Raw genomic sequence first — 22,467 nt, 5'->3', positions numbered from 1 at the left:
ACTCAGGCAGTGTATCCTTCAACGGGAAACAGATGGATTTGGTAAACAGTCACAAGAACATGTTACCACAAACCCTAGTCTGTTCTAGGCTCATGAAGTAGTTAACTTATAACTAGAAGAAACAAAATTATGAATTATTTTACTATCCTTACATCTTGTACCATTTCATGAGAATTCTGTATTACTGCCACTGTGTAATGCCATTGTAAGAGAAATGAGGAGGCTCACCCTCTCAGTACCCTCAAAAATAATGGATGTCACTGTCATCATCCTGGATAAAAAAAGAGGACCTTCACCTCAAGGAAAGAAGCAAGGAGTGCACATGGAGCTTGATTAAGGGAAAACCTTTTGTCTCCTCCCTCCCACATTTTCAGTTCCAGCCTTTGATACAATTTAGGGAGAGAGACTGCATCAGCAAAAAGCAGAACTTATGTTGGTACTAGATGATTACTACAAATATTGAGTAGAATATAAAGGGACTTCACTGAAAAACACTTCTAAATTATTTTCAGAGTTCTGAATCTCTCATTTACTGATATAAAAATAATGTATCTAATTAAGGGCCTGGAAAGGAGAATGTCTCCTCTGATCTTTATCCAGAAATTTCCCTAAAATACTCCACTTTATAATACAGACTCTGCATAAATTTACTAACTTTCCCTAGGATAAAAAGATGGCTTAAATAACTATTAAACACCCCAAATAACTGTTTGCTATGTAAATGGTAGGTCTTTATCATAATTGAGAAACTTAGAAAAAGTGAGGAAGCCAAAAATAATTTAAATGAATCCAAATTTAACTTAAAACAATTAAATCTATATGAAGGGATGAATAAAGCAGTGGAGGTGTAGGCGGTGCGACAGCCGCTGGAGGGCAGCGGAGGCGGGTTCGTGTTTCCCGGGCCGAACGGGGCTCTGGGGTGCGCGGGGCCGGGCCCGGGGGCGCGGCCCGTCCTGTCCTCGCCATGAGGCCGCAGCAGGCACCAGTGTCCTGGAAGGTTTTCATTCAGTGAGACTACATCAGTGGCACCCACTGCCAGTTCCAGACCAAAGTTCCCCGCGGAGCTGGAGAACAGGATTGATAGGCAACAATTTGAAGGAACAGTTCGAACTCTAAATAATCTTTATGCTGAAGCAGAGAAGCTCGGGGGCCAGTCCTATCTTGAAGGCTGCCTGGCTTGTCTAACAGCATACACCATCTTCTTGTGCATGGAAACTCACTACCAGAAGGTTCTGAAGAAAGTCTCCAAATACATTCAAGAGCAGAATGAGAAGATCTATGCTCCCCAAGGCCTCCTCCTGACAGATCCCATGGAGAGAGGACTTCGAGTTATTGAAATTACTATTTATAAAGACAGAGGCATGAGTAGTGGAAGATAAACCATAGGATTAAAGGCCCACCTCCAGCTGGGACCCTCACCTGTCCACCGGCCAACCGCAGAGTGTCCCCCACCTCCTCTCCAGAGCATCATTCCTTCGTATCTGCTGCCAGAGCCACAGTGCCATTCACTCCAAGGACTGACTTTGTAAAATTCCACACCTGGAGCGACCTCTAGTCACTCAGCATCCACTTTGTGTCTCCAAATTGTGTAGGACTCTGTAATCTTTTGATTAGTTTTTGAGAAAACGCAATGAAGCATTTCACTTTTTTTATTCAAAGCCATTAATAAAATATGCAGTTGGTCAGCCCAACACAGTTTATTTCTTACCTGCCACCAGTGCCAGTGGTTCTCGTCACTCCTTGGGCTTCAGCAAGTCGTAAACTAGCCAGTGCTCAGTCTTACTCCCCCAAATTCATAAAATGCTTTTCTCCAGGATTTTGGTGAAGGGTGGGCTGTGTCCGGTTTTGCTAATGCATCTCCCAGATTTCAGAGAATTACCAGTTTTGCCATGACTCAAAGCTTAAAGATCAAGTTCTGCTGTTCAGTTTCTCAAACCAAAGCTCATTGGAAAAATAATGTATAATGTTACTTGTTTTATTATAGCAATTCCTGATTAAAGCAGTATTTAATGCAATTTCCAGGTTTTTGTTTTTTGGGTTTTTTTTTTTTGAGAATTCTGTTATTACTGCATTACCTTGAACATTGGGAAGATGTGGTATGTGTTGCTTGTTCCTTATAAAAATAAGTAAGCACAATAAAGTGGATGCTAAACCATCAAACACAAATGTCCCTGCTGTGTCCCTGAATAAGCAAGTGTTAATAAATATTTTAATTATAGTTTTATTATAAATATAACTTAAGAGAAAAAAATTTGATAGGAATAATACTATATATTGCTAATTTTTAACTATCCCTACTGGCAAACCTTATGATTCCTAGACTTTCCTCATATACAGTATTCAGTGCACAGAAATATTATGATTGGTTCAAGTTCAGTAAGTTAAGTGATTTCCAACTAAAAGTCTCAAGTCTGGGTCACTGTTTCTAGTTCTTTTTGGCTGTGTGTTCTTAGTATTGGGATTTCCTGTGCCCTTCATCTTTGGGGTTTGAGAGCACTGTATTTGGGAGAAAGTTAGGACATATACCAGGAGAGAATGAAACAGTTAAAAGTTTTACTTTCAGAGATATTGTAGGTGCTAATACTGGATTTAACATTTCAGATTTAATTTCTTTTATGGGTCTGTTAGTTATTCAGTAAATCCCATAGGTCTATGTAATATTTTAATTGTATGAAACTTGTTACTTTATAGCCTATATAGTGTCTGTCTGCCTTTTAAACCCATTGCAATAACTTTGCTGAAATATTAACACATTAGTAAAACTTTTCTTAAACAAACAAAAGAAAACCAGCAGTGGATGCAGACTCACTAATAAAAGGGAAAAGTTGGCAATTTTAAATGCATGCAATTATATTGATATGTTAATTTAAATTTTATGTAAAATATTAATTTGAATGAGTATGGAATAAGTATTAATTCTAAAAATAACACTTGTATGCATATAATAACAATATTTAACTAAAATTTTTATTAATTTGCAAAGAAACACTACTAATTGATAAAGAACATAGTTTTTTCTATTCAACTATTAAAGTCCCAATTCCAACAAAACACATCAAAATTAACATATAATTATGATTCAGTTTAAAGTTCCATCTTTAAACTCTTCATAATCTTCTTTGGTAAACAGATCCAAAAATAGGTTATCCCTAAATAAAAGGTGACAAAATTGAATCTTGTTAATACAAAATGTCATAATCAGTAGTCACTGAAAAATTTTAACATTTCTAAAACTGCAAAGCAACAGTTAGCCACTCCCTGCATTTACTGTTTGGATTTTTACTTTCTCTAGTTGACCATAAAAAGCTTCTGATGGACTCAATATGTAACTCATATTTTCTTCTCCACTCCAACTCCTGCCAATACCCTTGGTGACTTCAATAGTCCCAATTACAAGAACTGTGCCACAAAAAAGACTATATCACAGGACTTTATCTCCAGGCCTCTCACAAGCACTCACAAGCAAAGTCACTCACAAGCAAAGTCACTTCAGCCACTCACAAGCAAAGTCATTGCTTGGATGGTCACTGTCATCACTTGGAACTTCTACTTTACTTCTAAGCACTGGAACTCCTAAAATATTCCCAGCTGATATACATATACTTCTATACCCCTACTTTTTTGTACCCCTATACTCTCACTGAACAAGGTCACTGTCCTTTAAACTGTTGATCCCTTGATCTCCCACAAGCTTCATTTGTATCCCCCCAAACTGACAATTATTTCTCTCACTACTCCTAATTAAGCCCCTAGAATCCCTCTTCGAGGGACTGAGACTTCCTCTTCATCCTAGACGTTGCCTGACATTCTGTTCTCAGACCTCTCCTCTCCCTCCATCCCCGCACTGAGGTTGCATCTGCATCTACTGCTAGAACTACATATGACCTTTATGCAGTATAGATATCACACTGGATCTGATATGACACTTCCAATTGCTTACAATTTTCACCTGAATACCTATCGTCTAAAATTGTACGTGCCAAAATAAAACTCAGTAGCTTCACAAAACCAGTTCTCTTGACTTCCTTATTTCTTACCTGCTCATTCTCAAACCTTAGTATCATCTCTCATACTGCCCTACATCTAGTCATCTGTATCCTCTCCACTCTCACTAAGTGCATTTCACTTTTCCCTTGGACTGCTGTTACAATCCCTAGATTTTCTTGTTCACCTCTTATCTTGCCTCTATTCCAAACCTTTTTATAAAATGACACTGGATTCTTTCTAAAATGCAGATCTGATCAACCCACTGCTTTAAAATGTTCTATACTGATGATATACAAGGTATTTGCGTAATTTCTAATTATCTTTCCATAAAATACTTATTAATTACAAAATGAAAAATAGTAACTATATATAGTGGAGAAATGGACATCTTAACCAATAGATCAAAGTTAACATCCTCAATAAGGGATAAATGAAAATCACATGACTCCAGATGTGATGTTCTGAGAAGGAAGTAACATTACTTATATAATGTTCCAGCCAAAAATGCAAAATGTGAATCAAATCATGGGAGGTATCAGCAAGTCCAGAGGGATAGTCTGAAAAATAATTGGCCTGCATTCTTCAAAAATGTCAATGTCATAAAAGACAAAGAAAGGTTGAAGAACTGTTACAGATTAAAGAAGACTAAAGAGACATGACAATTAAATGCGATACATGACACTGGACCAGACCTGCTAACAGGAAAAAAATCCCATTAAAGACATTATTGGCACAAGAAAAAACTGGAATACAGACTATAGATTACATAAAAGTTTTATACCAATGTTAAATTTCCTGAATTTGATAACTGTAGTGTAGTTATAAAAAAGATATCCTGGTTCTTAGGATATATACACTAAAGTATTAAGGGGCAATACTTGATACACATAACACACAGAGAAAGACAGAGGGGGAGTAGGATAATCATAAAGCGAAGTGGCAAGATGTAAAAATCGGTGAACCCAGGTAACGGGTATTCTGGAGGTCTTTGTATTCTTCTTGTGATTTTTATGTATATTTGAAATCATTTGGAATAAAGGGTTACGAAAATGTTCCATGTTTCTTCATTGCCTACTGAACTGAGTACATATCCTTGGCCAAGTATCCATGTGAGACCATTTGAAATACATTCTCAGTACATTGTATACCTTTCTTCACTATGACTACCTTGAAAAGCTTTAATCAAGCTGTATATTCCTAAACATTTTCTGTGACTCCATGAATTTTCTCATGTCCATGTCTTAAAGTATACTCCCTTCCCCCACATTCCCACTTATAAAAGTCTAATTTCTCTGTTCCAAAGCCCATCTTACTTACCTTTTCTACTACTTTCCAAACCCCACCAAACTGGGTGTAGCCTATTCCTAAGAATTGAATGAGCCCAGATGATTAGTAAATCAGGGCACAATTGAAAAAAAAAAGTGGAGGGATGACATGCTCAGTTTAAACCATGTGGCATTTAAAAGTAACTGTAGAACAGCCTAAAGAAATTCAGAGGCACATGACCAGAGGTCAGAAGTAGGATAGAGATTTAAGGGTCATACACCCAGAAAGAGTAACTGAAGTTATAAAATGGGTGAGTTATCTCAGAATAAATATGTAAAGAGACAGCAGGACCAACAATTACTCCTAGGGAAGCATTTGTTATTAGATGGTAGCAAAAGGGACAAATAAAAAATACATAGAAAATATGGTCAGAAAGGTAGAAAGAGAACCATGACATAGTCTTCAGGATAATAAGAAGAAAAATTTGAACAAGTAGTAGTAAAACAGTATTAAATGTGACAGCATGTTCAAAAAGAAAAGAGAACTAAGCAGAGACATGAAAAAGAAAAAACATAAAACTTGGACCATAGAGAGAGTAGTTTCAATAGCGTTGTGAATATGAGGCCCAAATGAAGCTTATTAAATTTCAACAAATATTTAATGAGTGCTTTCTATGTGTCAGACACTGGGTTTAAGGAAGGAAACAGGCTAGAATTAGCAATGGGTATACATTAAAGGTTGGAGATGGTAGGATGTAAAGGGGAAGGAAAAAGTCTACACCTTTTCATTGTTATCTGAGTGGATTCTTACCAGAAGATGACAAGAAGATTCATTTTGTGTAATTTGAATCTAGGAACAACATAAAATATAAGGAAAATTCAAGTTGGTCTCTGGCATTGGCTTTCCCATTAATAAATATATAATAAGGAACAAGAATTATAATACATTTTTAAAATATAATTATTAGTTTCTATAATCAGGTTAAAAATTGTAATAAAAATAATGAATTACAAGGATACCTTTCATTTATAAGAGGCTATTTCTGGAAAACACAGCATATTATTTTAAATTGCTAAATAATCCTTACAAGATCATATTACAAGATCATTGATATTTAATAGAAGGTCTATTGCTGAGGCACAAAAGAACCCGGCAAGTTCAAGGTAATGGCCAGAGCAAAATTAGATGTGATCTAGTACATTTATTAGAGTAATTGGATCTGGATTAACACTCAGAACAATGTCCAGGGTTTGTGCACATTTCTCTGCCTGTTCAAACATCTTTGTCACCTAAGAAACCACTGACAACTTTTTTCCTCTTAAATGCCCTCTGCTTCATTCTCCTCCTTAAATGGATAAGAAAAATAAAACAGAGTATCACTAATGTGAACATTAGTTCATGTACCATGATTGCAAACAATTTATGCTATTATGGATGCAATATTACAATAACAGTAATGAGTTTCCAGTGTTACACTGCTTACAAAATGGCATTCTGTTTTAATTATCTTACGAAAATATTCTTCACAAAATCAAATTATGCAGATTTACTGACTGTCAATATAAAAGTTGTCCTTGAGTGACTGCACTAAAAACTTATAGAAGCATTCAGCATGGTAATATATGTATTAGGACATGCATGTAAAGGAAAGAAAATGCCTTATGATTTAGCAATTCATGTTACATAAATTTTATCCAACTTAATTGTTTGAGCATCCAGAACTTCCAATTACTTTAGTAAAGATACTAGATTACATCTAATTTTGCTCTGGCCAAGATATCAACTCACTGATGCAGCTTAAAACATGGTTTAATTTATGAATTGTTTTCCAGGAATGAAATAATGACATCAAGGCCATAACTCAAGGGCAGATTTTGCTAAATGCATTAAATTGGACTGCAGCATCATGAAAAGGAAGTGACTGTATGAAGCAACACAGAATTTATATTTCTATAATACAATTAAAATGTTTTTCTTCATCAATATGGATGAGTTTTGTAATCTGTATTAAAAATTTGGCATTTTAAAAAAGAGTTGGCATTAAAATTCAAATTTAATAGACAAGCGTGTTCCCTTGACTCAGTCAGTTCCAGTCAACATTCACCTTCTGCACTCTTCCACACACACATACACCTGTGGTCTACTCTACACTTAATGCTTTACAATGCATTGACTTTTCATTACAATGAACAGTGATAATATGGTAGCCTTTTTTCTATAGCTCTATACATTGAATGTGACAATTAGGAAAACTACTGGTCTAATGTAATCCAAAGGTAACTAAACTATTAGAGAAGCCAGTTCTCTTTAAAGCAATGAAAATTGTGTTAACTTACTTTCACTACATAATTTCAGCCTAAGTCTGTATTTTTCATTTTCTTCAAGCATTTTAGAAATGACTTTGTACACTCCATTCCATACTGAAACCTTAAAAAGGTAAGCACAGTTAAGGAACACTGGGCAGAGAATCTGGACTACATTGTGATGTAGGCAATTGGGAGTGAGCCAACTGTGTTGCATGCCAGTTTGATATTATCATTATAAAGCAATATTATACTTAAGAGATCTAAAAATTAAACATGATTGTTTTCCCATATTCAGTGAATTCTCTGATATCTTTTTCCAACTTCCTAGCATTTCCTCTCTGCAGTATTTAAATTAACTGTCCTGGTCAAAGGCAATGTCTTTCAAAGGCAATATCTAGTAAGTCCTATGGTTTCAACATACTCAATTTTGTTTTGAAAGGTAGTAAAAATAGCGAATTTCTATTCCTATGTCTATGTCTAAACCACTGGACAATGATATGATTTTTAATGTATTTTATTCTACTTAATAATTAAACATTTCTCCTAGGACATACCAAAGCAAGCTTACTAGAGAACGTGAATATACTAGAATAGGAAGAATGGAGACTATAGAAGCAGATAGATCTAGGCTCAAATTCTGGCTTCACCACTTAACCAGTTGCTTGACATTGGGCAAGTGTTTTAATCTCATTTAGGAATAACTTCGAATACTGGATTATTAGAATTAATGAAAAATATAGGTAAAGCACTTACCCCAGTGTCTGGCACAAAGTAGTTACAGGTAAATATTGGCTATTGCCCAAGAGGAATTAGTTCTTAGAAGAAAAATTTCTTAGTATAGTGGGAAGATTATATTCTCACTCAAAATACACTTGCTGCAAGGATTAGTCACTTTGAATGCTATTTTATACTATACATGTATTAGAAATCAAACAAACTCAAAGCTCAGAAATAATATAATTTTATGTGTCATTATCAACTAACAGTTTCTTTAAACTGAAGTGTAAAATATATAGTGGTAAACAAAGATTAGTAGAGTAACTGATCTTGAATATGTTTAATTAATTTTACTTATTTATTTATTTTTGGCTGAGTTGGGTCTTCATTGCTGCACGCGGGCTTTCTCTAATTGCCGTGAGCGGGGGCTACTCTTTGTTGCGGTGTGCGGGCTTCTCACTGCGGTGGCTTCTCTCATTGTGGAGCACGGGCTCTAGGCACATGGGCTTCAGTAGCTGTGGCTCGCGGGCTCTAGAGCGCAGGATCAGTAGTTGTAGCACACGGGCTTAGTTGCTCCGTGGCATGTGGGAGCTTCCCGGAGCAGGGCTGGAACCCGTGTCCCCTGAACTGCAGGCGGATTCTTAGCCACTGAGCCACCAGGGAAGTCCCTTGAATATGTTTAAAACACTCAAAGTTACCATGACATCTGGACAGCCAGACATGAAAATGGTTCAGCATAAAGGTTCATGCTTGTCAGCTTTCCTGCTAGAAACCTGTACACCCCTTGCCTTTAAAAGAGCAGTATGACACCAATAGAGATACCTTTTTCTTTTCTGTGAAATCCATGATTTTCTTATGTAACACTATCTGAGTTTGTTATATTCTATGGAACATATATTTTCATGCTTTGAAAAAGCTCACAGTCAGCTACATTTTGATTAAAATGCGTTTTATATCTTCAGACACTGGAAGGACTACTCTTTATGGTTAATAAATATTTCCAAACCCAGTTTCATTACTGCTAAATTAATTCTATTTTCTCATCTCAGTAAATTAAATTTTTCAAAAGATGGCACTATTTTTAATGCCTTGAGTATCTTCACACGTTTGTATTTAGACAGGTTAATCTAAAATTCAAAATATCACTCATTCCCCTTTACAATAATATACCTTTTTCTTTTTCTTCACTATTTTGGAAGCTTCATTCAAAGGTATGGGGAAGTCAAACTTTTTAGCTAAATTCTTCTGGGTTAAACCTAATTTAAAAAAAAAAAAAGAGAGTCACAAGGTAAAATATCAAGGTCAGCACAGACTTTAAAGGATTCACTATCCTGAGAATTGACAATTATAAATGTCTCTTGAGCTCTCTTTGGGGATATTTACACTTGTTGGTATATTTCAGATCACTAGATAATACCAGTTTACCAATTAGCTAATACTATATTGGAAAAAAATAAAACAAGAAAACTAAGGATAAACTACCTTGGGGTGCCTAGGAGATCTCCTTCCTTTACTGATTTGAAAGCTGAGCCCCCAAAAGGACAGCAACAGAGTAAATAAATACCAAAAACCACATCTTGCCCCAGGCTATCTCTATAGTCTTTCTTCTCTGTTCAACTCCAGGTACACATTATGCTTCCAACTGCACAGGAGACCATGTGGTTCCTCAAATACATCTTGTTCTTTACCCCTCCCAGTCTTTGCACATGCTGTTCTATTGGGCTAGACCACTGTGTGCATGCATGCCTGTACACACACATACAGACATACACACCTGCCAGGCAAATGTCTACCTGCTCTTCAAGACTCAGCCCACACATCACCTCCTCTCTACAGCCTTCCCTCAAACACCCACAGCCCCACAAACAGCAGGGTAGACAGCACTGGTTCCAGGAACAGGTTCCAGGGACACTTTGTTCACAGCACTCAGCACACTTTTATAGCATGTGTTTATACTGTTTCTGCCACTAGGCTGTGACCTCCTGGAGGGTCAGTGTCACTGTGTGCCTTATTCATCTTTCTATCTATGCTACCAGACACAGAGTAGGTACTAATAAAGGTTTGTCAGAGTGATAAGCTTCCTGACTCTACTCACTAAACCATGCTGCCTTCCCAAATATTAACTGTGAGAAGAAAACCTAAGGGATTGTGTGTCCAAAGACAAACCTGTACAACAATGAGCATGTGTTCCCTGAAAGCTTTTATATTTATTCTCCTTTTCTCTGTAACACTCTACATGTACCCCAACCCTTCCCCACCTCATTCCTGCCCTACCACCACTCTATACCTGGCTTTCTTCTACTCCTCCAATACTTAGCTTTCCAGGGGTGGAGGGCCTTCTCTGATTCCACAAAGCACCCTATGCTCAGTTATCATAGGAATTGTCACATTGTTTACTTGAGGAGTATGTTCTATTCTTCATTAGAGGTCCAGTAATGTATAAATTAGATACACAATAAATATGCTGTTTGTTGAGTGAAATAGAGTATGTTCTAAAATGGTATGTCCCTATTTAAAATGATGAAGGGGAAAAACCTACAACCAAAATTACTCTACCCAGCAAAGATCTCATTCAGATTTGACAGAGAAATTAAAACCTTTAAAGACAAGCAAAAGCTAAGAGAATTTAGCACCACCAAACCAGCTTTACAACAAATGCTAAAGGAACTTCTCTAGGCAGGAAACACAAGAGAAGGAAAAGACCTACAATAACAAACCCAAAACAATTAAGAAAATGGTAATAGGAACATACATATCGATAACTACCTTAAGTATAAATGGATTAAATGCTCCAACCTAAAGACGTAGACTGGCTGAATGGATACAAAAACAAGACCCATATATATGCTGTCTACAAGAGACCCACTTCAGACCTAGGGACACATACAAACTGAAAGTGAGAGGATGGAAAAAGATATTCCATGCAAATGGAAATCAAAAGAAAGCTGGAGTAGCAATTCTCATATCAGACAAAATAGACTTTAAAACAAAGACTATTACAAGAGACAAAGAAGGACACTACATAATGATCAAGGGATCAATCCAAGAAGAAGATATAACATTGTAAATATTTATGCACCCCACATAGGAGCACCTCAATACATAAGGCAAATACTAACAGCCATAAAAGGGGAAATCGACAGTAACACAATAATAGTAGGGGACTTTAACACCTCACTTTCACCAATGGAGAGATCATCCAAAATAAAAATAAATAAGGAAACACAAGCTTTAAATGATACATTAAACAAGATGGACTTAATTGATATTTATAGGACATTCCATCCACAAAAAAACAGAATACACTTTCTTCTCCAGTGCTCATGGAACATTCTCCAGGATAGATCATATCTTGGGTCACAAATCAAGCCTTGGTAAATTTAAGAAAATTGAAATCATATCAAGTATCTTTCCTGACCACAACGCTATGAGACTAGATATCAATTACAGGAAAAAACCTGTAAAAAATAGGTCTTCCCTGGTGGTGCTGTGGTTGAGAGTCCGCCTGCCAATGCAGGGGACACGGGCTCATGGCCTGGTCCAGGAAGATCCCACATGCCGCGGAGCAGCTGGGTCTGTGAGCCATGGCCGCTGAGGCTGCGCATCTGGAGCCTGTGCTCCGCAACGGGAGAGGGAACTACAGTGAGAGGCCCGCGTACCGCAAAAAAACAACAACAACAACAACAAAAAAAACTGTAAAAAGTACAAACACATGGAGGCTAAATCATACACTACTTAATAACCAAGAGATCACTGAAGAAATCAAAGAGGAAATCAAAAAATACCTAGAAACAAATGTCAATGAAAACACGATGACCCCAAACCTATGAGATGCAGCAAAAGCAGTTCTAAGAGGGAAGTTTATAGCAATACAATCCTACCTTAAGAAACATGAAACATCTCAAATAAACAACCTAACCTTACACCTAAAGCAATTAGAGAAAGAAGAACAAAAAAACCCCAAAGTTAGCAGAAGGAAAGAAATCATAAAGATCAGATCAGAAATAAATGAAAAAGAAATGAGGGAAACGATAGCAAAGATCAATAAAACTAAAAGCTGGTTCTTTGAGAAGATAAACAAAATTGATAAACCATTAGCCAGATTCATCAAGAAAAAAAGGGAGAAGACTCAAATCAGTAGAATTAGAAATGAAAACGGAGAAGTAACAACTGACACTGCAAAACTACAAAGGATCATGAGAAATTACTACAAGCAACTCTATGCCAATAAAATGGACAACCTGGAAGAAATGGACAAATTCTTAGAAATGCACAACATTCTGAGACTGAACCAGGAAGAAATAGAAAATATGAACAGATCAATCACAAGCACTGAAATTGAAACTGTGATTAAAAATCTTCCAACAAACAAAAGCCAAGGACCACATGGCTTCACAGGCGAATTCTATCAAACATTTAGAGAAGAGCTAACACCTATCCTTCTCAAAACTCTTCCAAAATATATCAGAGGGAGGAACACTCCCAAACTCATTCTACGAGGCCACTATCACCCTGATACCAAAACCAGACAAGGATGTCACAAAGAAAGAAAACTACAGGCCAATATCACTAATGAACATAGATGCAAAAATCCTCCACAAAACACTAGCAAACAGAATCCAACAGCACATTAAAAGGACCATACACCATGATCAAGTGGGTTTTACCCCAGGAATGCAAGGATTCTTCAGTATACACAAATCAATCAATGTGATACACCATATTGACAAATTGAAGGAGAAAACCCATATTATCATCTCAATAGATGCAGAGAAAGCTTTCGACAAAATTCAACACCGATTTATGATAAAAATCCTCCAGAAAGTAGGCACAGAGGGAACTTACCTCAACATAATAAAGGCCCACATTGACAAACCCACAGCCAACATCATTCTCAATGGTGAAAAACTGAAACCATTTCCACTAAGATCAGGACCAAGACAAGGTTACCCACTCTCACCACTATTATTCAACATAGTTTTGGAAGTTTTAGCCACAGCAATCAGAGAAGAAAAAGAAATAAAAGGAATCCAAATTAGAAAAGAAGAAGTAAAGCTATTACTATTTGCAGATGACATGATACTATACATAGAGAATCCTAAAGATGCTACCAGAAAACTACTAGAGCTAATCAGTGAATTTGGTAAAGTAGCAGGATACAAAATTAATGCACAGAAATCTCTTACATTCCTATACACTAACAATGAAAGATCTGAAAGTGAAATTAAGAAAACACTCCCATTTACCATTGCAACAAAAAGAATAAAATATCTAGGAATAAACCTACCTAAGGAGACAAAATACCTGTATGCAGAAAATTATAAGACACTGATGAAAGAAATTAAAGATGATACAAACAGATGGAGAGATATACCATGTTCTTGGATTGGAAGAATCAACATTGTGAAAATGATTGTACTACCCAAAGCAATCTACAGATTCAATGCAATCCCTATCAAACTACCACTGGCATTTTTCACAGAACTAGAAAAAAAATTTTCACAGTTTTTATGGAGAAACAAAAGACCCCGAATAGCCAAAGCAATCTTGAGAAAGAAAAACGGAGCTGGAGGAATCAGGCTCCCTGACTTCAGACTATACTACAAAGCTACAGTAATCAAGACAGTATGGTACTGGCACAAAAACAGAAATATAGATCAATGGAACAAGATAGAAAGCCCAGAGATAAACCAACGCACATATGGTCACCTTATCTTTGATAAAGGAGGCAAGAGTATACAGTGGAGAAAAGACAGCCTCTTTAATAAGTGGTGCTGGGAAAACTGGACAGCTACTTGTAAAAGAATGAAATTAGAACACTCCCTAACGCCATACACAAAAATAAACTCAAAATGGATTAAAGACCTAAATGTAAGGCCAGACACTCTAAAACTCTTAGAGGAAAACATAGGCAGAACACTCTATGACATAAATCACAGCAAGATCTTTTCTGATCCATCTCCTAGGGAAAGGAAATAAAAACAAAAATAAACAAATGGGACCTAATGAAACTTCAAAGCTTTTGCACAGCAAAGGAAACCATAAACAAGATGAAAAGACAACCCTCAGAATGGGAGAAAATATTTGCAAATGAAGCAACTGACAAAGGATTAATCTCCAAAATTTACAAGCAGCTCATGCAGCTCAATATCAAAAAAACAAACAACCCAATCCAAAAATGAGCAGAAGACCTAAATAGACATTTCTCCAAAGAAGATATACAGATTGCCAACAAACACATGAAAGAATGCTCAACATCATTAATCATTAGAGAAATGCAAATCAAAACTACAATGAGGTATCACCTCACACCAGTCAGAATGGCCATCATCAAAAACCGTACAAACAATAAATGCTGGAGAGGGTGTGGAGAAAAGGGAACCCTCTTGCACTGTTGGTGGGAATGTAAATTGATACAGCCACTCTGGAGAACAGTATGGAGGTTCTTTAAAAAACTAAAAATAGAACTACCATATGACCCAGCAATCCCACTACTGGGCATATACACTGAGAAAACCATAATTCAAAAAGAGTCATGTACCAAAATGTTCATTGCAGCACTATTTACAATAGCCAGGACATGGAAGCAGCCTAAGTGTCCATCAACAGATGAATGGATAAAGAAGATGTGGTACATATATACAATGGAATATTGCTCAGCCATAAAAAGAAACGAAATTGAGTTATTTGTAGTGAGGTGGATGGACCTAGAGTCTGTCATACAGAGTGAAGTAAGTCAGAAAGAGAAAAACAAATACCATATGCTAACACATATATATAGAATCTAAAAAACAAAAACAAAAAAAGGTCATGAAGAACCTAGGGGCAAGATAGGAATAAAGACGCAGACCTACTAGAGAATGGACCTGAGGATACAGGGAGGGGGAAGGGTAAGCTGGGACAAAGTGAGAGAGTGGCATGGACATATATACACTACCAAACGTAAAATAGATAGCTAGTGGGAAGCAGCCGCATAGCACAGGGAGATCAGCTCGGTGCTTTGTGACCACCTACAGGGGTGGGATAGGGAGCGTGTGAGGGAGGGAGATACAAGAGGGAAGAGATATGGGGATATGTGTATATGTATAACTGATTCACTTTGTTATAAAGCAGAAACTAACACACCATTGTAAAGGAATTATACTCCAATAAAGATGTTAAAAAAATAAATTTAAAAAAATAATAAAATGGCATGTCCCAGTTTGTGAGAAACATGCCACTGATTCTGAGTGGGGCGCAGACATAGCACTAAAGAATATTAACTCACATGGTGAGAAACTCATTCCCTTTCAAATTCTTTTTCAATCTTCTGATTACAGCCAGGAGAAAGTCTGAGTTTGTAACTATTATGTCATTAAGACTTTTCTAAGACTTGCTAATCTCTCTTTATGACTGCAGCAACCTCCAGCAGGCAACCTATTTGGCTAGAATTTAATATTGTTTTACCTTTATTAGATTGTTTTTAATTAATTTCTATTTATGGAAAATGATACATGTTTTCCACTGAGGTAATGATGTAAAGTGTTCTAAAAAGAAAATTAGTTGGGAGGAAAAACATGCACCTATTTAAATAAATACATTAAGTAAATGATAGTGCAGATGATGTGCAGATAAAACATAGGAAAATAACTTAAGTTTGGGAAACTCAGCTCTTCATATACCCATATGTATCCTTCCCTCTAAGTACCTACAACCTTTGGAATACTACACCAGCATCACTTCCAAATGTTTTCTGTTTGTTAGTCTTACATAACCTAGACATATACTCCTTGAGGTCAAGATAGGAGCCATCACGTCTATCTGTATTAGTTGGGAATATAAAATATGTCAAGGAGTATAGCGGATGGGAAAAAGAAAAAAGGCAAAATTATTTCTTCCACTTATTTTGTGTACTTTACTGAGGCTATGGCTCCAGTGTATACCGTAGATTTTTGTCCCAGCTTATGCTTCAAATCTGCCTCTCCTCCTCTTTCCACACACTCTGACCCTGTCAAAATACACTTCTCCTTCTTCCCAAATCATTATCCATCCCTGATCCATACTCAGTGCTTCACTAACATGTTTTTCCTACCTGTAATCCCCTCTTATCTCAGGAATATGTGTAAATTTCATGGAGCTACTTCCACCACCACGAAGCCTTCCTTGACTCCTTCATCCCCAAATTATTCACCACCTCCAAAGCATTTATTTGTACCTCCACAACAGCATTCAACATCCTCTACTATATATAAAGTATGGGTATGTATCTCAAGTTCTGTGAGAACAGGGAACCAGCTTGACTGATTAGTCTTGTTTGAAACATTAGAAGAGTTACCTGACTTGGCTGCCCCTGGACTTCTAAACTATAAGACATCTCAAACGGCTTAAAAGCTTATCTTCCAGAAGTGTCTGTATCTCTGATAACTCGACTCCACCATTCAAAAATCTGCAGTGATTATAAAATTAGAGTCCCCAAGGCATTCCATAATGTGGTCCAAAACTAATTTTTCATTCATTCAATAAATATTTAGTGTATGCACTATGTGCTAGACACTGGGCTGATCACCTTCTCTTCCCTTAAGCCATTCCTGCTGAGTGTGCCAACATATACTGGGCACCTACTCTATACCAAACACTGTGCTAGGCATTCTGCATGCATTACTTCATTTAATCTTCACAGTAACTCATTAAAGTAGGAACTATTATCCCCATTTTACAGAAAGGGAAACTGAACATCAGAATAGTTAATTAACTTAGCCAATATTACACTGCTAGTAAATGAGAAAGCCAAGATTATGACTTTCTGACTTCAAAGCCAATGCTCTTGATAATATCCACTGTCCCACTAGCAATTTCTCCATTCATTACCTTGATTTCTTCCTTCTATGTCTCCCTTTCCCTGAACTACCAAAGCCCTTCTAAGTTGTCTCTCTTACAGCACTGATGCCTGCTAGCTTATATTTCCATTATTCACATTATTCATTTATAAGTCCCTTGAGAATAAAATATTTGTCTGATCTATCTGTGTCACTAGCACCTGACTTAGTGCCTACAGTATGGTAGATGTTAAATAAATGTTACTGAATGGGTAAATAATTCACCTTTGTTTCCAACAGAGAGCCAGACAAAAGTATGCAATGAATGTCCACTTAACGTTAATACTAAATACATCCAAGAATGAGTAAAATCATTAAGCACTTAGTGATTTTACTCATTTTACTTAATGAGTAAAATCATTAAGCACTTAAGCACTTTCTGGCTTGATTGAAATATAAGTCTACCTCAGGACCTCCTTCCCTTGACCCTATTGTTGGTTTCACAAGCACAGCAGAGTGGTCACCAAAGTTAATGGCTCCATCATCCACCCAGCTGCCCAGCACATAAACTTCAGACTTGGCCTCAACCCATCCTTCTCCCTCTTCCAGCCAGTCATCAGTCCTGTCCATTCTGCCTCCATTGCCACTGTCTTAGTTCAGGCCTTCTATCTTTCTACTTTATTACTGCTTCAAAACTGGTTTCTGGCTTCCAATCTCTCCCAATCCCACTCCCTCCCTGTTATCCTCCCTCCAGCTCTGATCATGTCACCCCTGCCACAAAGGAACGGCAAAAAATTCCAAAATTTCAGGACCAAACTTCAAAACAAACTGCATTATTGTTTGTTTCCCAGAAGAGAAGCCAACTAGAGGAAAGCCATTCTAGGTCAGCACAAACCAGCTACAAGAGCAGAAAGCTGGTTTCACAATCTCAGCTCTTTGCCATCCTGTTATTTCTACCTGACTTATGTGGCGATCTCCAGCACTAATTCATGCATCCTTTCCCTTCCCCGATGAGCTTCTTCACCTGTTTTTCAATGTTCTTCACTTCCAATCCACTATCTTAGTGCTGGACTATTATTTGTCTCTTGGATCTGTTGGTGCTAATGCAATATCAGATCCATTTTATTCTTTCCTCACTTCCTGCTCTCCCCCCTTTAAAGGTGAAGAGCTCACCAACACCACCATACTCTCTCCAATTCCTAGAGTAAATCTTTTATCTGTTTTTATTATTCAAAGGAGGGGGAAACCTAGGGCTAAAGTGTCTTATACTACCCCTAAAATTTTTTAATCACCAGCGCAGGGGCCAAAAAAGACAAAAAACCTGAGTGCCTTTTAGCAATGGGACCTTTAGAGGAGCATGAAGTCTAAAATAGTGCCCCTGATGAAGGATCTCTGAAAAGCTTATTCTCAGGAGTCAATCAAGTTACACAGAGTACAGTTTTATACTTCCAAATTATCAAAGTAAATTTAAGTAAGTTAAATTATCAAAGTAAAATTAAGTAAGTTCTGAAAGGATACCAAAAAATATATTTATATATTTTTCAACTTGAGCTTCAGTCTTGCCTGCCTCCAATGCAATCTCCCCTATACAGCATGAACTAAGTAAATCTGACCCTATTACTTCTCTTGTTCAAAACCTTTCAAGGCAGAACTTCTGGGTAGCTCTAGACGATGTGATGGGGTTGGGGGGAGAGGCAGGGTATAGTAATCAACTTCCAAAAATTTCTCCCCAAACAACTTTACATTACAAAAATTCTACACAAAACCACACCCTCAGCATTACTTGAAGACAGAGAATGCTGGAAATGAAAAATAAATGTAAGCAAAATGAGAAAAGTCATTACATCGTGGCACTATGATCCCATTTGCTCAAACCTCACCCTAAGCAGGGTTTTGTGGCCAGCAAGGAAGAGAAAGGAGGGACCCTAGAAAAGGTGGCTGCAGGAGAGCTGGAGCAACCAACAGCAAACTGAAATCCACCCTAACTCTGAAAATACTAGAAGATAACCAGGCAGATCACAGCACAGACTACAGGAGAGAATTTCAATGTACGATTTAAAGGGCCAGATGCCAAAAATGTGCACTTTAATGAGACTGATTTGGTTAAAGGGGCAAGCATGATTTAAAGGGATAAAAACAACTTAAAGGGACAGTCTTCCAATCTCTTGGCTTATGGAGGAGAGAAAGAACCAAAAGGAAAGCTCATAAATTAGGTCACAAAGAAAACATCAGTAACATCCATAAAGTGGAGACATTACAAACAACACTCTGATCACATGCAATAAAACTAGAGTTTACTAGGAAAAAGAAAAAGTCCTGGAAATTTTTGAAAAATTAAATCTATTAAGCAACTCTAGAGTGAAAGTGATAATACAAACTGAAATTACAAAAAAATATATTTTTAAATGGTGACAATAAAACCACTATACATTAGAATCAGTGGAATTTAAAGTAGTGGTTAGAAGAAAACTCATTGCACTAAACACTTTTATCAATAAAAAGGAAGAAAAAAATTAATTAAATTTCTTGCTCAAAATAAAAGCACACAAGAAAAAAGTAAACCAAAAGAAAGTATACATAAGGAACTAATGAAGTTTTATCTTTATTATTTACCTTTATTATTGAGGAAGAGACTAAAAAAACAAAATACCTAATTAACAAATCAAAATCCTGTGTTTTTAAAAAAATTAACAAAACACTGGTGAACTTGATCAAGGACAAGGAAGAAAGCACATACATCAAAAAAAATGAAAAGGGGGAAATAACCATTGAAACACAAGGAATTTTTAAAAATCAAAAGACACTATTTTGCAGATCTCTATGCAAATAAATTTGGAAACCTAGATGAAATGGATAATTTCCTAGGAAAATACAGATTACCAAAATTGACCCATTAGAGTTGGAAAGTGTAAACAGACCAATTTCCATAGAAGATACAGAAAAAGTTATTAAGGAATTATCCCACAAAAAGCACTAGACCTAGATGGTTTCACAGAAGAATTCTACCAAATCTTCAAACACCAGATAGTCTCAATGTTCTATAAATTATTCCAGAGCACTGAAAAGGAAGGAAAAGTTCCTAATTCCTTTTATGAACTAAGTATAATCTGATACCTAAACCAGATGAAGAAGTACAAAGAAAGAAAAACTACCCTGTCTCAAATTCCAATGCAAAAATCCTAAACAAATTATTAGCAAAGAGAGTCTAACACTATATTAAGAAAAAAGTACATCATAACCAAGTGGGATTTATTTCAGGAATGCAAAGTTGGTTCAATCTTAGGAAATCCATTTGTATCATACACCATGTTAATAAATCTAAGGAAAAAATATTATCTCCATAGATTTAGGAAAGCCTCTGACAAAATTCAACACCCATTCTTAGTAAAAACATTGAATAAAATTAAAATTGAAGAATACATTTTAATGTTTTAAACATACACCCCCTTAGTCTTAAAGCCAATACCTTATTTAATGGGGAAATACTAGAGGGATTTCCCCTAAGATCAGGAACAAGGCAAGAATGCTCACTATCTCCACTATTATTCAACATTCTATTCATGGTATTAGCCAGTGCAATTAGACAAAAAAAAAAAAAAAAAAAAAAAAATCAATTGCAGGCATAAAAATGGGTTAAAAAGAAATAAAATTATCTCTATTTACAAATAATATGATAGTATACCTGGAAAATCATGAGCATTAATGACAAAACTAATTCAAATAATAAATGATTTCAGTGAAGTACTAGGATCAAAAATTAACGTACAAAAATCAGTAGGCTAAGTGAAAGAAGCCAGTCACAAAAGCGCCAATATTCTGTGATTCCATTTATATGAAATAGGCAGAATAGGCAAATAGGCAAATCCAGAAATTTGCAAATTTGGTATTTTCCAAATTTGCCTATTGTCCAGAATAGGCAAATCTATGGAGACAGGAAGTTTAGTGCTTGTTTAGGGCTGGGGTTGGGGGCAGTGAAGGGGCACGGTGAGTGACTAGTTGCTAATGGGTACAGGGTTTGTTTGAGGGGGTAATAAAAGTGTTCTAAATTGATTTTGAGGATGGTTGCACAACACTGTAAAAAAATATTGAATTGCCCGTTTTAAATGGGTAAACTGAGCGGATTGTAAATTACGTCTCAATAAACTATTTTTTCTTTTTTTTTTTTTTGTTTTAAGCACAGGTAGAGGGATGGGCTCTCAAAAAGAGGTAGGACTTTTCCAGGTGATGGAAATGTTCTAGATCCTGATTGTGGTGGTGTACTATCAGGTGTATAACTTTGTCAAATCTCCTGAAAGTTGTTGGGTTTGTTTGTTTGTTTTAATCAAGAGGCTTTATATACACAAACAATGAACATCTGGAGGACATTACGGAAGAGGAAACCCCATTTACTACAGCAGAGAAGATCAAATACCTAGGAATAAATTTAACAAGATACATGAAAAACCGATAGAAGGAAAAATTTTAAAAACATTCCTGAAAGACACAAAAGTAAAGTGAAAATGGAAAGACATCCTATCCTCTCTTTTCAAAGAGGAAGTGACATCATTAAAGATGTCGGTTCTCCTCAGGCTAACTTATAAATTCAGTGAGTCCTGAAAGGAATATGGACACACACGCCAAGGCCCCCATCATTCTGAAGGACTTCAGCGGCTCCGTTCAAGAGCCTCCCCTCTCGGATTCGGAACTCAAATGACCTTCACTTGCACTTCAGCGCCCTCTCGGGGCAACACCGAAGCGCAGGTCGGGATTGTCTCTCAGCCCCCGGACAGACAGGAGGGCCGACCACTGCCCGCGGCCAGCGTCGAGGCCTCTGAGAGACACTACGAGCCCAGAGCGGCCCACCGGGAGGGAGGCTGACCGGAAGCTGACAGGGAGGCCGCGAGCTGAGAAGCCGACCGCCCTGAGACTCGGACCCCAGGCAGGACGGCTGCCGAGGAGGACGGAAAGGCGGGCTGACCAGCCGGCACCCTCCACAGGCCGGGGGCCCCCTCCCGAGTCCCCGCCCGCCCGGCCCTTCGCGCCACCTGCATGTGCCTCCTGCCGAGGCCGGCTCCGCGAGCTCGACGCCCGCGCCGGAGAGGAGGCCGCGGGGGCCCTGGGCGGGGAGCCGGGGCACAGCTCCCCGCCGCCAGCGGCCCCCGGCACAGCCGCCTGCGGCTCCTCCCGGCTGCGGCCGGCCCCGAGCCCGGGCCTACACAGACCCTGAGCCCGGCGGCCGCCCAGCTGAAGGACGGCGCCGCATTGGTGCGAGCCGAAGCGAGTCACGTAGACGAAGCGCGTCCGGTCCCGCTCCTGCTCACGGCCCGCCGCCGTCATCGCTGCCTTTTTCGCGCAACCGCCGCGCAGTGCCCTCAGCGGCCAGCCCAGCGCGACTGGGGGCGGGCGACGCGCGGAGG

General features: G+C 37.7%; 1 protein-coding gene and 1 pseudogene across 2 annotated transcripts; one reads left to right on the top strand and one right to left on the bottom strand.

The window, feature by feature from the left end:
• Positions 1 to 867: 867 nt before the first annotated feature.
• Positions 868 to 1,509, top strand: LOC309820491 (golgin subfamily A member 7-like; annotated as a pseudogene). The gene has a single exon. The product of its transcript is annotated as a golgin subfamily A member 7-like (transcript).
• Positions 1,510 to 3,084: 1,575 nt separating this feature from the next.
• On the bottom strand, positions 3,085 to 22,387 carry LOC309819907 (uncharacterized protein C5orf47; the record flags this gene model as incomplete). The annotated part of the gene is made up of 4 exons (XM_082650352.1): positions 3,085 to 3,149; positions 7,590 to 7,680; positions 9,447 to 9,532; positions 21,802 to 22,387. The coding sequence occupies 4 exons, from the start codon at positions 22,385 to 22,387 to the stop codon at positions 3,085 to 3,087; spliced, it is 828 nt and encodes a 275-aa protein (XP_082506478.1).
• Positions 22,388 to 22,467: the final 80 nt, after the last annotated feature.

This window comes from Grampus griseus (genome assembly GCF_964374135.1).
Source record: "Grampus griseus genome assembly, chromosome: 3".
NCBI lineage: Eukaryota > Metazoa > Chordata > Mammalia > Artiodactyla > Delphinidae > Grampus > Grampus griseus.
Note: the sequence above shows the minus strand (reverse complement) of the source record. Positions and strands in the feature narration are given on the sequence as shown.